This window comes from Tetrao urogallus (genome assembly GCF_951394365.1).
Source record: "Tetrao urogallus genome assembly, chromosome: 12".
NCBI classification, from domain to species: Eukaryota; Metazoa; Chordata; class Aves; order Galliformes; family Phasianidae; genus Tetrao; species Tetrao urogallus.
This window is the reverse complement of record NC_136825.1, coordinates 8,420,502-8,436,317: the sequence shown is the minus strand read 5'-3', so window position 1 is coordinate 8,436,317 and position 15,816 is coordinate 8,420,502. Positions and strand designations below refer to the sequence as shown.

Below are 15,816 nucleotides of genomic sequence, written 5' to 3'. Positions count from 1 at the left end.
CTGATTCCATCATGTGCTTATGACTCAGTAATGGTATGATTTACAGAGCAGTAAGGACCAAATGATTATTTCCCAACTTATATATTAATTATATTTGCATCCATCTTTGGAGTGTTGAGTAATGATTACTGTTGGAAGTTATTTACTATTTACAGAAAATTGAAATGTAATTTTAATATTTTGAACGATATTTGCTGTTAAATACAGTAATATGTTTGCTTATATTCCTTTCTACTTATCTCTAGGGGGGGTAATAACCTGAAGTCCATTTTATCAGTGTAAAAATTACCCATTTTTTCAGTGAGAACATCTCTAAGAGATTTAGTGCAGATGCACCTCTGATAACTGTGCTGAGGAAAACTTGGTTGAGGTCCTTAAGTGGAGACTGTATGTAACATGCAGCATGAACCTCATTTCTGTGGCTTCCTCCTGCTGCTTCTGTGAGCGCTCATCCCCACCTCCCCACATTCATCAGATGAGCACATGAGAGTCCAAGCCTATGACCTGGGGCTAATGTGAATAGCAAAATGTCAGCGAGAAGGGTCAGATCTAATATGAGGAGTTTCTGTACATAGTGAGTTTCTCTGTTACCGTGCATGCCAAAGCCAGCATCTACTATTTACTTCACTCTTCTTCAGTTATTGGAGGTCCTTTCTTAATCCTGCAGGCTCATAACTGAAGTTCCTGACAGTGTAGGCATGCTGGAAGGAGTTCAAGGTTCCAGGTGTGTCAAGTGAGGGGTGTGCAGCCCTGGGCCCTCACAGCTGGGCGCAGTGCCCTTGGCATAGCAGCTGGTGTTGGGTCAGCTACTGCTACCCTCCTGCTGCTTGGTCCTGACTTTGTGAGAGATTTACAGCAGGTTTTGGAACTGGCTGGGGTATCTGAGGGAAAAGCACGGGTATCAAAAGATTCCTCTTTTTTATTTGGCTTCTGTAGGGTGCTGATAATCATGTTTTGCAGGCTGTGTTCTGTTTCTGTCTGTGGAAATACATATTTAGAAAAAGAATTTTTTAAAAATGCTTTGTTGCCAAGACACTGGATAAAGTGTACTACTGACACCTACAAAGACAAGAACTGCTCTTCTCCTTCCTTCTGTTCCAAAGCATGCACATTATCATCAAATCGAGGAGTAAGCTTGACTAGATAACATATATACATATATATACATTGAGTGGCAATATCAGTGAGATCTGAGATGCTTCAGGAAGGCCATAGCACTGCTCCTCAGTGCTGCTGTCCTGTGCTATGTGACGCCATGGAACGCTTTGAAGCACAAAGAGGGAAGTTTAGGTAAACTTTCAAAATTCACTGTAAAAAATAAAAAACAATCCCATTACATCCCTTAGTAAAGATATAAAATAGGTAAAACTTTAAGAGGTTTTATTCTTCTATTTAAATGTGTTCTTTTTCTCAGTCTGAGTTCTTCAGAAAGATGGAAGGAGAAAGCCCCTTTTATTCACAGGATTTGGCTCAGAACGGTCTGATAGTCAGAGGGAGAGTTTTTCAGTACTTCCACTGGCACCAGCGGGATGGGGATGCTGTGCTCACACATCACAGCTTCGTACCGGGGAGCAGCCTCTGTGGGGAGCGACGACAGAGAGATGGATGGGATGGGCTGCTGCCAGCCCTGTATCCTGGTGGCATGGTGTGCTGCCTGCCCTGCAGTCCCTGCTGCTGCTTCCTCCTCCTCCCGGCTGATGTTTATAGATATTTCATTTCTTTGACAGGGGTCCGTAAGGGAATAGGGGGGGGGATCATCTGTGGGAATATATATTTGCGTTGCTCCTGGCCCCACACATTCATCATAGCTGAAAGAAAAACAAATTTTTCATTAGATTCCTGTGAAAAATGCCACAGTGCATCATTGTCAGCATAACAGGGGCAGGTGAAGTGAGAAGAAAAGGATCGTCTAGTGGTTCCTCAGCCCACATCCTTGCTTACCCTGCCATGTAAGGCACTCGAGAACTTAATGCTTAAAAGCACATCTCCAGGCACCTGAGGATAATCCCTGAGGTCTTGGGGAAGCTCAGACCCTGTATGAATCGCAGCTGTGGCTGCCGCACTGTGCCTGGCTCTGCATTTCGGTTGTACCCATGCCTGATGTTGCACTGCTGGGCCCACAGCAGGGTTCAGCCCTCATCTCAGCTCTTTTTAATGGGCAAACTTATGAAAGGGTGGGGAAAAAGCATTGTTGCCATTTTTACAGTTATGGAAAAAAGGTTTGGAGAGCTTTAGATGGAGTACTGTACCAAATCCTGCCTTCCTTTCTGACTCACAGATCTTTAGGACATCCTTCAGTCTGTGCTCAGTCTGAAACCCACAGGGGGGCTGTCTGGGCTGCAGATCTGTACTTGCAAGACAGCAGGATTCCTTGTGGAGGTGCAGAGCTGTGATGAATAATTTTGACAGACTCATGCTGGCCATTCTGAGACTCAGCAGAGTCCCCATTGTGCTCCTCCTAAACTGGAGTAATGCAAGAAAGACTGGTCTGTGGGATTTTCATACAGAGCCAGCTCAGGTCTGTCCAGGCTTTGTGCCATTAAGCTAGAGCCAAGGCAGACTGCTGCCTCCTGGCTCCACCTGCACTCAGGCCTTGCAGCCCTGGTGTGAAGACAAATAGGCAGATCGGCCTGCTGGGCTGGCAGCCTGGTGCTGAGCTGGTCTCTGCTTCTGGTCCCTTACCTGGTGGTCTCCTACCTGGCTGCCCTGGCATCACCCATTTGGCGAGAAAACAGCTGACTCTACTTCTGCTATCAAACCAGCCCAGGTGTAGTGGTTTGAAAGAAGGTTCTGAGCTCACTGGCTATGCAGGCAAATTTGAGGAAGAGGCATAGCATTGTGTTCTTAAGCACTGGACTTGCTTTATTAATGACTGCTTTGTTTAATTGTTTCAGGATCATTTTTAATTAGATTGAGGGAAGGAAGAATGGTTCCTGTTTAAAAGAAAGAAAGAAAAAAAAAAAAGACAGAAACCCCCTCTACCACCAAAAACTCCCAACTCTTCTCCCAGTCAGCTGACCTGAAAAACAATTCTGCTGGAGCCAGACAAATTAAGAACCCATTTCCTCAACTGCAGTAACTGCAGAGCTAGCTATTAGGATCTCAGATATTTCCTGAGACATAGGATATTTAGCACGTGTCCTCCCTGTAGACTGCAGGCAGTCACTCTGCCCCTGTAATTGCGTTGCTGCCAGGCTAGACCCAAGCTAATAAACCCTGCTTGTAGATTATAAGTGAATTGCAGCAAGGCAGCCCGTATCAGTTACAGAGAGCTCAAACCTCTTGAAATCAGCCACTGAGGCCCTGCCTTAGAAGAGTACTGGCTCCTGCTGCACTCAAACCTTTCCTTCAGCTGTTTCCTTTCCTTTCTGCTGCTGTTGGCTTTGATGCTACTGTTCTGTGGGTGGGTGATAAAAGTGGTTTTGGGGGGAGAGAAATTTTCCAGTAAGGAAATGGTATCTTAGCACAAGGTTAACAAACGACTCAAATACCACAGAGGTGTTCATACAACAAACAATTTAAATATCCAGAGGTGGTTTTATTTTTATCCTTCTTCATATTACTTTTTATTCATCAGGTCAGTGGTCTTAAATTTAGATTGGAATATCCTGATTTCTCCATCAGAAAGAATTTAAAACCATGGCTATATGCTCTGAAGGTCCTAAGTAAGGCAGCTAGGTGCTTCAGGAACAAACCTCAGCAGATGTGAGGTTGAGTTGTTTTTATACAGCATGTGGAAGAGATTGAAGTCCAGTCTCTACTAAGCCCACTGCAATTCGAAGTGAACCTGCTGCTCTTTTACAAGATTTTAAGACTTCAATCACAGACTGAGAATAAAGGAAGAATCTCTCCTTGCAGGGTTACTCCCTCTGAGCTGCATCTTTACTTAATTTACATTTTGCTGACCTAAAGCATAGCGAATGTATTTGAAATCTTTGCACTGGTTTTGACTGATGTAATCAGGCTAGTGAATAGCACCTGCTGGGTCCTGTTACCATAGCAGAAGAGAGAAAAGAGTTCTGGTTTTGGAAAGCCCGCAGTAATGTGAGTTTTGAGGTGGAAAACTGTGAATCCCTTTGCTGAGCTGCAAAAAGGAGGAAGCCTGTCTGTCTACTGATTCTGGGCCTGGCGCCCAGAATCTGCCACTGACCTGAAGGAGAATGGGCACAGTGTGAGCCTTCTGCTCGCTGCTGTTACCTGATCATCCACATTTCTTTCCCTTGGATTTAGTTTGATATCTTTGATGGTCTGTAGCTTAGCTCTATAAAACTAAAATGCTTGCTGAGACAAATATTGAAGTGGCATTTGTGAAGGAGACCTTTATGCACCAAGACACATGGGTGGTAAATTATGGTATTTAAAACCTGTCATTTTGGTGTTTTGTTCCAAATATCAATATATACACAAAAATGATCCAAGGGGTGGAATGCCTCTCCTATGAGAACAGGCTGATAGAACTGGAACAGGCTGTTCAGCATGGACAAGAGAAGGCTCTGGGGAAACATGACAAGCAGCACTTCAGTAGCTAAAGGGAGCTCTGAGAAGGAAGGGGACAAACTCTTGAGCAGACTCCAGGGTCTGCTGTGATAGGACAAGGGGAAATTCTTTCCAACTGAAAGAGAGGAGATTTAGATTGGATATAAGGAAAAAGTTTTTAATAATAAGGGTGGTGAGGCACAGGCACAGGTTGCCCAGAAAGGTGATGAAATCTCATCCTTGGAGACATTCAAGGTCAGACTGAACCGGGCTCTGAGCACCTGATGGAGCTGTGGGTGTCCCTGCTCTCTGCAGGGGAGTTGGACTCTTCCAACTCAAAACATTCTATGATTGTATATAGTAATGTTTTCTTCCTGCATAGGATGGATAAAAATAATCTCTTTTCAGTTGAAGAACTTTTTAGCTTGTTCATGGCAGTACTTTATGGCCAAGAAGGCAACTACAAATCATTAAAATAGCTTGTTTTTAAGATAAACTCTTATATTGCATTAGCAGTTTATGGTCTGGATACTTAGTTTTCCATATTCTCTTCAAAGCGTTGCACCTGTAGTTGCATAGTTTCACACTGGAGAAGAAGTGAATAGATCCTGCCTTTTTCTGCAGCAAGGTGTGCATCAAGAACTAAGAGGTGCTGCTGAGTTGCTCTGCAGTGTACTCAGCTTTTGACATAGCTTTGAGCTTTCTTTATTTTTACTTGCAAACAGAGCAGTCTGGGACAAAATAAATGAGCTGCCTTTTATTAGCTAGTATGGACTCCAGTACTGGGGGGGGGGGGGGGGAGGGGGGGGAACACGTGCTGTGTAATGAGGGCTGCCACTGTAAAGAACCACTGCATCAACAGCAATCAGTAATGATCACTCCTCATGTTAAATTTATACTGTTATGTGCAAGTCACTTAAGTATAGTATCTGGTTTTGTTGATTTCAGCTGAGATGTTGACAGCTGTGAAGCTTGGACTTGCATAAAGCTGTGGCTTCAGCATCCGTAATGCTAAAGGGAAGTGTTCTCTGCCCTGCTTCATGCTCCCACTCTTTTTCTTTCTTGTTTCACACTGAAATCATGCAAGCTCTTTGCTCTTGCATTTTCTGTTGCATGATTTCGGTGCGAAACCAAAAATGCTTGCTAGCGTCTTGCACAAAATACACTGATAGTCATTTTATCTGAGAGATTCAGTTCTGAGATGTTGTTTACATAAAAACAAACCTGGTGTTTGATGTTCGTACAGCAATCTCAAAGAAAATCCCTTCAGACAAAAAAAGCAAGTGCTTTCAGAAAGTACTTTGTTACCCTAACTTAGTAATGGACCACAGGAACGTGTTACACTGCTTCTCTTGAATATCATTTGTCTCTTTATTAACTCTTAGAAAGCCCTCCTTGGTTACATCTAGTACTTGTGGTGAATTCACTTCAAGCCATTTGTTTTACCCAGTTGTGGTACCTTAAGGTTCAGGGTGCCTTACAGGCAGACATGAGAAGGTTACTGACACTGGGATGTGCTGCTGTCTACATTTCTTTGCCTTGTTTCTTGTCAAAATGACTTCACTGTCATCACAGATTACACTGTGGAGTTTTGAAGTGGTAACGATGTCAGGAAAGGGAAGGAGGACTGTGATGCCTATTAACTCCATCATGCTGAATGTAAATGTGACCTGCAAAGAAAAGAATGTTATCCAAATACCACAGGTCTTCAAGCTGACTTTGTTGAATTGTTTGGGGGGACTGAAAATAACTTCATGAATTTGTTTGGTCTCCTTCCAATAAGCATTAGAATAGCTTTGTAGCTAAGGAAACACTAAGGATCTTATTTAACTCACTGTCATTCATAAATTATGACCTACTCTCTGGGGAAAGAAGAAGGTTCTACTTAGAGAGTTTTTTAAGTCACGGACAGGAGCAAATGAATAAAAGGCAAATCTGGGGAATGAAACATCCTTCTGTGTGAGATAGATGTCTTTTCGTTTACTTCATCTGTTACACGCTGCAACTCCACTAGAACTGCTCCTGCATTGTTTCAGTTTTACTGATGACCTGCTGCCTTTTAATGATGGTAACCACTAATCCTTTCCTGGAAAATACATGCACTGATAGGTTTGAGCTATGCTGAAACACCACAAAGGATATTTATGTGATGTTTTTGCCTAAGAAAGAAACGATGTGTAACGTAGGTTACCCTTGCTGGCTGAACTGCTCTTACAGTAGCATATCTCAAGAGGCATCATATTTTCTTAGGTTTATGTTTTATTTTAATGTTTTCCATTTGGTATACAGGTCCATTTATCAACTATATTCTAAATTCTGCATGATTAGTGATTTGTTAAACATTATTTTCATACAATACCAAATCATTTCATGTTACTTTGTCTCAGTTATTCACTTTGTTTAGTTCTTAAAGAAACAGTTGAAATGCATTTGTTTATTAAAATACCACCTCAAGCTGTTGGAGACCCTTAATATCTTGGAAATGGATAGATCATACCCACTGTATTTTGTTTCTCCTTCTATCCTCATGTAAAATCAACCTGACAGATGCTTATAGAATTCTGAAATTAATTAGAGAGTCATTAATTACCCCAAAAGTACATTTTTTCTAAAACGTGTAACTTTCATAGCAGTAAGAAAAAGCACTAATAATAAAAATCCTTACTTTTGATACGTTATGGAGAACTGCAGAGTAGCGGGATGAGCAATGATTGCTTGTGTATGTAATCAGTGTGGGCCCCTGAGTTTTCTTTTGGCTTCAGGTGAATCTTGAGGAGGCAGCACCCTGAGCACCTGTATGTCCCTCAGGCACAGAATAGTTTTGTAGGGCAAGGAAAGAGACAGGGCAGCTTCTGCCAGCCTTGTTACAGAGGAGAACTCGCACGAAAGCAGAGATCATGTAGTGCCATCCTGTACATGCATCCACGTATGTGTTTCCAAACAGAAAGACAGAAAAATTTTCTGTCCACAAAGACAGAAAATCCAGTTTTGGGCAGCTTTCAGATTGGAAATGGAAGTAACTTCTAGTATAGTTTTTTGAGACCTGTGTGCTAAGGAGGTATGTACTGAATGCTTATCCTCAGAAATCTGGCCAAGTGCCTGCTCAAGTTGTTGCCTAGGTGTCAGCTCATTTACTTTTATTAGTAAAGGCTTGTGGGTGCGGGTCCAAATCCCAGTGTAGTTTGTGAGTGGGTTTATATGAAGTTCTACAAGTTTAGATGCCAGACTCGGAACAACTTTTCACAGTGTGAGGCTTCTGCTAAAATATTTACACCATCTCTAAAAGCCCATTTATTATCTAGTGTGACTTTATAATACATGAAAGGTTGCTTGTAGAACATGCCCAGAATAGAAAAAACAGTGATCGTGTGTTCACACTGCGGAGCTGCTTCACATGAGCTCTTATTAAGGCCTGTCTGATGTACTCCTCACCTGATGCCTTGCTGCATGCTTTTACCGGTCTGGAAAATCCAGAAACACTTAGGAAAGTACGCAACTGCTTTTTGTACCATCCTAAAGCAAGAACAGGAAGAGGTTTCTTCACTGTTCTCCCTACTGCTTATGTATACAGGCAGTCAGAAAAGGGCATGGCTTAACTTAAAACACAGTCTGTTTAAAAGAAGAAAACAAATGTTGATCACCCATTCTTTGCTGCTTGTAAGGCACTTTTCTGTAGAAAGCTTGGAGCCTGCTCTGTTTAATGCTCTTTCTCCTGTTTTTTGGAGGAAGTAACTGAATTCCTTCATGCATCAACTCATGGTGCATGAGGCACACAGAGAGTATACAAATGGTCTGAAGAACAAATTTGTCACTCCTGGACAGTTCTTGTATCCTCTAATGAAGTCTGTCATACAGCTATGGAAGAAACTGCTGTATCATCTCTGAAGTACCTCTCTTTGAAACGAGTCAGTTGTGGCAGTGCTGTTACTGCAGGTAACTAGACACTACAAAGTCCTGCCATTACAGCTGCACAGTGCAGGTTCAGTCTAAATAGCCATACTGGCAGCTGTCCTTCTTTGCAGATACTCACACAGAATAAACAATCCCAGACTGAGAGGTAAAGCGTGGTTACTAGGTGTGCCAGAACAGTATGTTTTCTTCAGTTGTGCTTTCAGATAGAATAATGATAGCAAGACAATAGAAAAGTGAGGCTTGCTTGAAAATATGGAAAGATTTAGAGTGGTTTCTTACACTTCCTTTTTTTGCTGCTTGTTCAGAACAGTTGTAAGGTCAGTAGCAAGTGTAACATGGGAATTTAAATACCTGCAAAAACAGTTTACTAAAAGCTGTTATTTTTGTGTGGCATATCAGGCTACTTAGATTGTCAAATAACATCTGTTAGCTTTGCAGTTGTAAGTGACAGGCAGGTAAGAGGGGTGATGGAGATTGTATTACATACTAATTTGTGTAAATGTAATCTGTGATGCCTCAACATATGTTAATATCTGAATTCTGGGTATGTTGAAACATTTTATTTTTGGTATTGTAATGAATATATGTCCATAATGACTTTTTTGATTTCTGACTTACTAATGACATACCCAGATGTTTTCCAAACACACTGGGTGGGATCTGCTGTGAGCTGACTGACTCTTTGTTTTATGCTGTCATACCTTTAACATGCGTGAACAACAGTGGTAAAAACCATAAAGTCAGTTTTATATTGTTTGCTTATTTCATAATAATTTCTGCAAGCATTAAAGAGTGGGGAGTTGCTCGTGGTATTTGAAAGAGAAGAAAAATTGAAGGGCTTTAGAATCCTTGCAAATAGTGAAATAAAGCTGGCGAGAGGAGAATTCCTTGCAACTACAGTAACAAATGTGCTTTAATTGGAAACTTGGCTAAATGGTTTAATTTGTTCAAGTCTGTTATGGTTCCGAGGCATTATAAATCTGAAGTCTCTTTTAATCTAATGACAATAAAACACTGTTGGGCAGGACTCTGATGGGCACCCACTGAGGCACAGCTCATTTCCTCAGCCACTAACAGTACAGTAGAAAACCAAAGGTAGGGATTTCTTCTTGGAAAAAAAATTCCCTCCAAAAGTGAAACTTAATAATTTCTTCCAAAAAAAGATTTTCATAGATGACTAGTGCATTTCATTCATATGCCATCAAAGTTATTGATACAAATATGATTATCAGTAGATGATAAATGCCTGTACAGGTGCTTTTACTTAGTAAAGACATTCTACATTGGAAAACTAGAGCTTAAACTAAACAAAGTGTTTGTAGGCAGAGTCTTTTGACCTGTGTTTTTGGAGTGGATGTTGGTCTAGCAATTTAATTTTCCTCTTTAGTAGGCTTTGCATGTGCAGGACTATAACATTTAGAATCTTCAAGAAGTGCTTACCGTGGAGGTGAATCGGGATACATGATGTTGACCTGAGAAAGTGTATCCAGATAGGAACCAAAATCAAAAGCTGGGGGAAATTCCTCCAGGCAGGTGGATCTCAGCTCTCCAAAAGAGCCGCCGTAAGAGAAGCTGTCTGGAGCTGGAAAACAAGCAGTTACTGTTTGCTCTTCTTTCTCACTGAGACAATATTACTGTTCATAATGCTGCCATACATCAGAAAACAAAACCTATCTGAGGCAGAATGGCTGTTACTTAGAGCAATCAGATCTGACAGGGCATTTCTGTTGTTTTACGAGCCAGCCCGTGTCAGTGTGAATGAGCTGCGGTGTTTGCACAAGGACTATATATTTAGTGCTGTTGTACAAAGTGCAAGTGGCTAAAGCTCTTCTGCCTCAAAGGCTGAAAATGTGTAAGTCGTGCTGCATACAACTTCAAAGCACAAGCAGGACTGCTGATGTGCCCAGGAAATGCGTGCATCAAAACCTTGCCAGTTCTGCAAAGGTTTTTAAAAGCAGGCTTTGGTGTGATTGTAAACGCGTGCGCGTGTGTGTGCGCATGTGTGTTCAGAATAAGCTGTGCTGCTTAGAAAAGCTCACAGAAAAAGAAGAAAAATGGGAAAATACTAGAAAAAAATATCCTGCTAGCTGTTCCAGGAGTTCCCTAATGCTTTCGCACAAGTTTCACAGCTCTAGAAATACCCAGGAGTTGATGCTATTTTGTATCTTTGGTGATAGCTAGCTCTCAACATTCTGGTTGAAAGTTCCTTAAGAATGTCCTGAATTGTGGAAATGCAGCAACTCCCTGGACTTTCCTATTCTTCCATATGAAGTGATCCTTCCTTTTCACTCAGTGCTTTAAAATGGTTCCTGGAGGCAGGGGCCAGCTTTTAAGGTGACATCAAAGCCGCGTTTCCCTGAACAGAGAGTAAAGGGCAGGACTCACTTGTGCAGCTCTCAAGCTGTGTGTCCATCCTGCTGGTAACGCTCACCTCTGCCAATCTCTGCAATCTGTGAGGAATTCTACCAGCACTAATGGAGTCTATCAGGTGCTGTGCTTTCCTTCTGCTCAGCGCTGAAGGCAGCCAGTTTCACTGTGACTCCTGCCGATCTCTTTCTGTCTGGGGGACACATGCTGAGATAGCAAGAAGGCTTCTGCTAATGCCCAATTTTCACTTTAGGCAGACTGACACAATTCAGTTTAAGATGGTTCTTTTGAATTTCTCTGAAAATGTCACCATGCTTGATGCTTCTTTCCCTGTTTTTCCTGTTTTATTTTTTTACTAGCTGGATACTTAAAAAATAACTTTTTGTAATTGTTTTTCTCTTAAATATATGAAGAATCAAACTGTGTAATTTTCTTGACCAAGTGGCTTTTGACTTTTGATCAGCAAGTGCCAAATTGGCCAAAAATGTGATTTTAAAACTACACCTTCGTACTTCCAAGTCCTTTTAAAGAACAGGGGGCAAAAAAAAAAAAGATAGTAAACCAGTGTCTTTAATGATGTTGTCTGTGTAATGGCATTTCGATGACCTATTTTCTTTACATCCAGTTTTAACTTCTGTGCTAAGAAAAGAGTTAATTGCCAAGTCAGTGTTGTAGCTTAGGGCACAGTGGAGAAGTCAAAGAGTCCTGGCCGTCCAACAAGAAGAAATCACAACATGTACTGTACACAATGGCTGCAAGGGGATATGAAAATAAATTATCAGTAGTCTGGTGACTCGTGCATTTGTCAGGGAAAACGCGCCGTTGAAGAGATGCTGTAGGCCTTGTTTGTGTCAGCCCCCAGCTGTGGGGCTTGTACTTCGTGAAGACGCTACTGAACCGCAAAGCTGCCTCTTATCAACGCCTCATAATTTTTTACTCATTTTGTTTTTATATCCTTTGCACAGCATCCAAACTCTTTGTTGCCCTTAGCAGCAGATATTAACAGTGCCAAGAACTGTTTCACTTTACCTAGCTTCTTACCGTAGGCAGTGTCTCTCCTCTGGTGTGGGTGTCTCAGCCGTCCGTCCTTCCGCAGGCTGCCAACGATGATGGTGACACAGGACAGAAACAGCACCAGTCCGATCACTACTCCAGCCACCAGAAGGGGAGAAACAAGTAAACTGGCATCGCTGCCATTCTCGCTGTAGCTGGGGAGCTCGCTGGTCGGGCTGCTTTGGTTCAGGTGAATTTCTGCACGGCAGAGACAGGGAGAATGTGCCAGTGAGGAACAGGGATGCACAAAGTGTGGTCAGATAGATGCTAAAGCTGAAGATTTTTCCAAGTGCTGAGACAGCCTGCGACTGATCCATTGTATAAAATCATGCTTTAAGGGATAGACCATTTAACAGACCAATTTCTGGAGCTGTTAATTAACTGACTGTGGGGGATTCACTGAGCAATCATTTGCCTGCTTGGGAAATATCCTGCTGGAATCTATGATGTACCTTGCACAATGGTCACTTATTTCTGGAAAGACCCTTTATATCATGAAGTGATTGAAGCTGAAAGAACTGTGCTGAACCACACAGGGAAGAATGCTGAAACTCAAAAATGTCACTCTCAAGCAGAACATGGCATGTTCTTCGGGCATTGTTACCAGGTATGAAAAGGCTCCAGGGTTTTTCAGAGGAAGTTTTGGGTAGGAGTGAAGCAGGGGAGCATACTTTTGCAGAACAGGGCATCCTTTAGCTTGCAGGATGAGTCTGCATCCCAAGGCACTGATGTGGGGCAGAGGAGTGAACAGAGTTATGGGTCAGAGAAAAAGGAGTCTTGCTGGATTCTGTTAACTCCAAGTCTTCTCTTTGGGCATTTCTGTGTGAAAAAGGGGGTGAAGATACTGAGGCAGAAAGAGACATAAGTATGTTGTTTATCTATCTCTTCTAGATTGTGTATGTTTTAACACTATCTAAGTAAAGAGTAACTGTGTTTAGCCTACATATTTGATAAATTTACACTAACATGTGTTCTTTAAAGAGATAAAAATGAGTTTTCACAGCTGGAAATCTGTCTGTTTGCCAAAGGCAGCAGAGCTTTGGAAACAAAGCTTGTACTGGGGAAGAGAAGAAATTATGCAAAGGATTAACAGTGTGTCCCACTTGGAGAATGTATGTGACAATGATATTGTTTGTTTCTACCTTACAGTTAAAAAAAAAACAAAACAAAACAAAAAAAAAACCCAAAACTTGCAAGATTTCTGGTCCCAACCAGTATTACAGCAGTGCTGTGTAGGGATGCAAGCTTTCAGCCCGAATGTTGGAAGCCATCTGTCTCTGTTGATTGTTTCAGTATCTTTACAAGACTACATTTACTTTTTTTCCATCTAAGCTGTTCTTGTGTCTCCTAAAGATAGATTTTAGTGAGACTGCAAAATGAAGGTAAGAAATATAGTGATCTTCACAACGAATCTGAAGATAATCATCCATCTGGAGCACCTGACTAGAGGGTTTTTCAGTCCTGACCATTGACTCGGACCCTCTTAAGTTAGGAGGTGACCAATATTTGGAAGTGGCCAGGTGGTGGTCATGACACAGTGTTAAATATTCAGGTGATCAATGAAATCAGTCTGCTAACCGTGACAATTAATGATAACATATAAAATAATGAAAGCCTGAAAGAAATGTGTACCTTAGTAAATGATGTGAACAAGTGAGCATTTAGTCACTTGACATTCCAGTTTACAGACAGAAAAAAGCCATTTCTATGGCTCCCATTTTATTCATTCCCTGACATGGGACACACAGTATGGAGAGAGAGATGATGCAGAAGACTCATCCAATTAAATGGATGAAAGAAGTTTCAGATCAGTTAAAATTTAGGCAAATATATACTGTAACTTAAAAAAAACAAACATGCACAAATGCTATGAGTATGTAAGTCTGTGAACAACATAAGAAGCAACATGGGTGTTCAAAGTGCCTTTGGTCTTTGCAGAAGTTTCAGAAATCTTGTTGGCCAGAGGTCATCTGAGAAGTAAACCACTGTGGCAGTGTACTCATTCTTCTTTGTGTCTTTGATTTTCTTTGGAAAGTTTCCCCCTCCCATTAGCTATGTATGAGTAAAACAGAATTTTATGGATGCAAGAAATTACTGGAGATGCAAGCTATATATACCAAGAGTAGCTTTGAAATATGGCATGTTTATGTTTTTATATCTGCCTATCTGCCTGTTGAACAGATAAATAATTTGTTTCCTACAGAAACTAAAACTAATGAATTTTTGCTCTATTGAATGTTCTGTGAAATAAATGCATGCTTTTAGAAGTGCAAGTACATTCTACATAGATTTCAGAAAACATCCATGTTTTCCCAGCTCTTTCCCTTTGGGATGTGCTACGTGGTGTCTTGCAGTCGCAATACACTTAAGATGATGGCTTCAAGCCAGCGTATATTCTCATTGGCTAACACCCAACATTGGGAAAACTGACTAGAAATATTAAGCCAGACTGGAGAATTAGCATGTAGTAGTTTTGTTTTTTTTCTTTTTTTTAATAGTTTTTCAGAAGCACTTGACTGTTGGCTGAGAATCGTTATGAGCAATTAAGACAGCCAAGAAATGTGCTGAGCTTTTACAAAACATTATGTGCCAAAAGGAAAGACTGAATTTGCTGAAAAGTGATCCTGTAGTGTTAAATGTGGGGGAATGGGATGCGGCTGAGGAGCAGATCCTATGACCATTGTGCCACAACTAAACTTTCTCGGTGTTTACAAAATTCCAGTCATGTTTCTCATTTGTACAGCTTTTTTACTATCTGTGTTGGTAACGTGCTCAAGCAGTGTGTGTAATCCTGCTGGCTTTTAGCAGCCTTGTTTGATCAGATTTTTTGCAAATTCTGTCTTTGAAAGATGCCAATATTGCAGTTTAGTTTAAATCACAATTGCAGGAAACAGACACCTTTGGAAATGAACAGAAAGTACTGGCAGATAATGTACTGGTACTTCTAGCTTATTTGGAATGATAAAAGAATCACAGAAAATCGCAGAATGGTTTTGGTTGAAAGCGTCCTTTAGGATCATCTAGTTCCAACCTCCCGCTACAGAATTAAGGGAAGAATCCACTTTGTTGCCATCCTGATGAGAAGGTGAACCTGGGACGTGAGTTCTTCCATCTGCTGCTCGGTTGTGGTTTTCAGTTTGATATCAAATAATCCTGGAACTGGAGTTGGTGACAAACTTCCCAGCAAATTCAGAGGAAAAGAAGAGAGGCTGCGTGTGTGTGCTGTTAGATCTTATGAAGCTGGGACAGCAGGTTAACAACTTGGCTAATGGGAAGGGAAAGAAAATAAGACAGTTGAGCAGAGTTTTTTGGTAGATTTTTAAAAGTTTAGCTATAGAAGTCAGCTTGTGTCTGAGCACATTGACTCTTCCTGTGGTACCACTCAGCATGAGCACTAATGTTTGGTCCTGTTTTGCTTAATAGGAATTTAATGGGCTGTTGGTGATGTCAGATAGAAAGTACTCACTTATACTCTCCCTTTGTACTTGAGGAGTGATCTTTTTATTTCAAGACAGCCCATCTATCTAGAACGTTCTCAGAGCTCCCTTAGTAATTCCAAGTCATGTCTGTTTTATCTGTGGTTTCTCGCTCTCATGAATCCTTCTCTTTTTGTGTTCTTAATCTAATAGTCTCTGGCAGAGACAGGACATATTGCAATACTGCTCTTATTAGAGGAATGAATCACTCCCCTTAGCCCAGCTCCTAAAACAATATATGGTTGATAAACTTCTCTGGTGGTATTATTTTCAATTTGACATGGTGAGTCTAGTCCTGCAGGCTTTGTGAGTAGCTGCAGTGACTTACTGCAGGGGGAACTGCTGAGGTGACTAATGACTACAGACCCTGCATTCACATAAGCATTTCTGGTTTTGAATTTTTGGGGGAGGCAAAAGATTTTACTTCTGGCAAAGAACGTTGAATAAATTTTTCTTATCCAAACATGTATTCTTTTGATAAACTGTATATTTCTGCACGTAAAAATGTTTAATTTTTTCATTCAGAACAGAA

At 41.2% G+C, this 15,816-nt stretch overlaps 1 protein-coding gene across 1 annotated transcript in view; it reads right to left on the bottom strand.

Annotated features, from left to right (window-relative positions):
- Positions 1-1,456: 1,456 nt before the first annotated feature.
- The window catches only part of BEAN1 (brain expressed associated with NEDD4 1), a gene marked incomplete at both ends in the record, with an annotated part of 36,347 nt that continues 21,987 nt past the window's right edge, over positions 1,457-15,816 (bottom strand). Inside the window, 3 exons of the mRNA XM_079541601.1 lie at positions 1,457-1,808; positions 9,829-9,970; positions 11,797-12,006. Coding sequence (XP_079397727.1) covers positions 1,457-1,808; positions 9,829-9,970; positions 11,797-12,006 — 704 coding nt within the window. The remainder of the gene's footprint in view (positions 1,809-9,828; positions 9,971-11,796; positions 12,007-15,816) is intronic.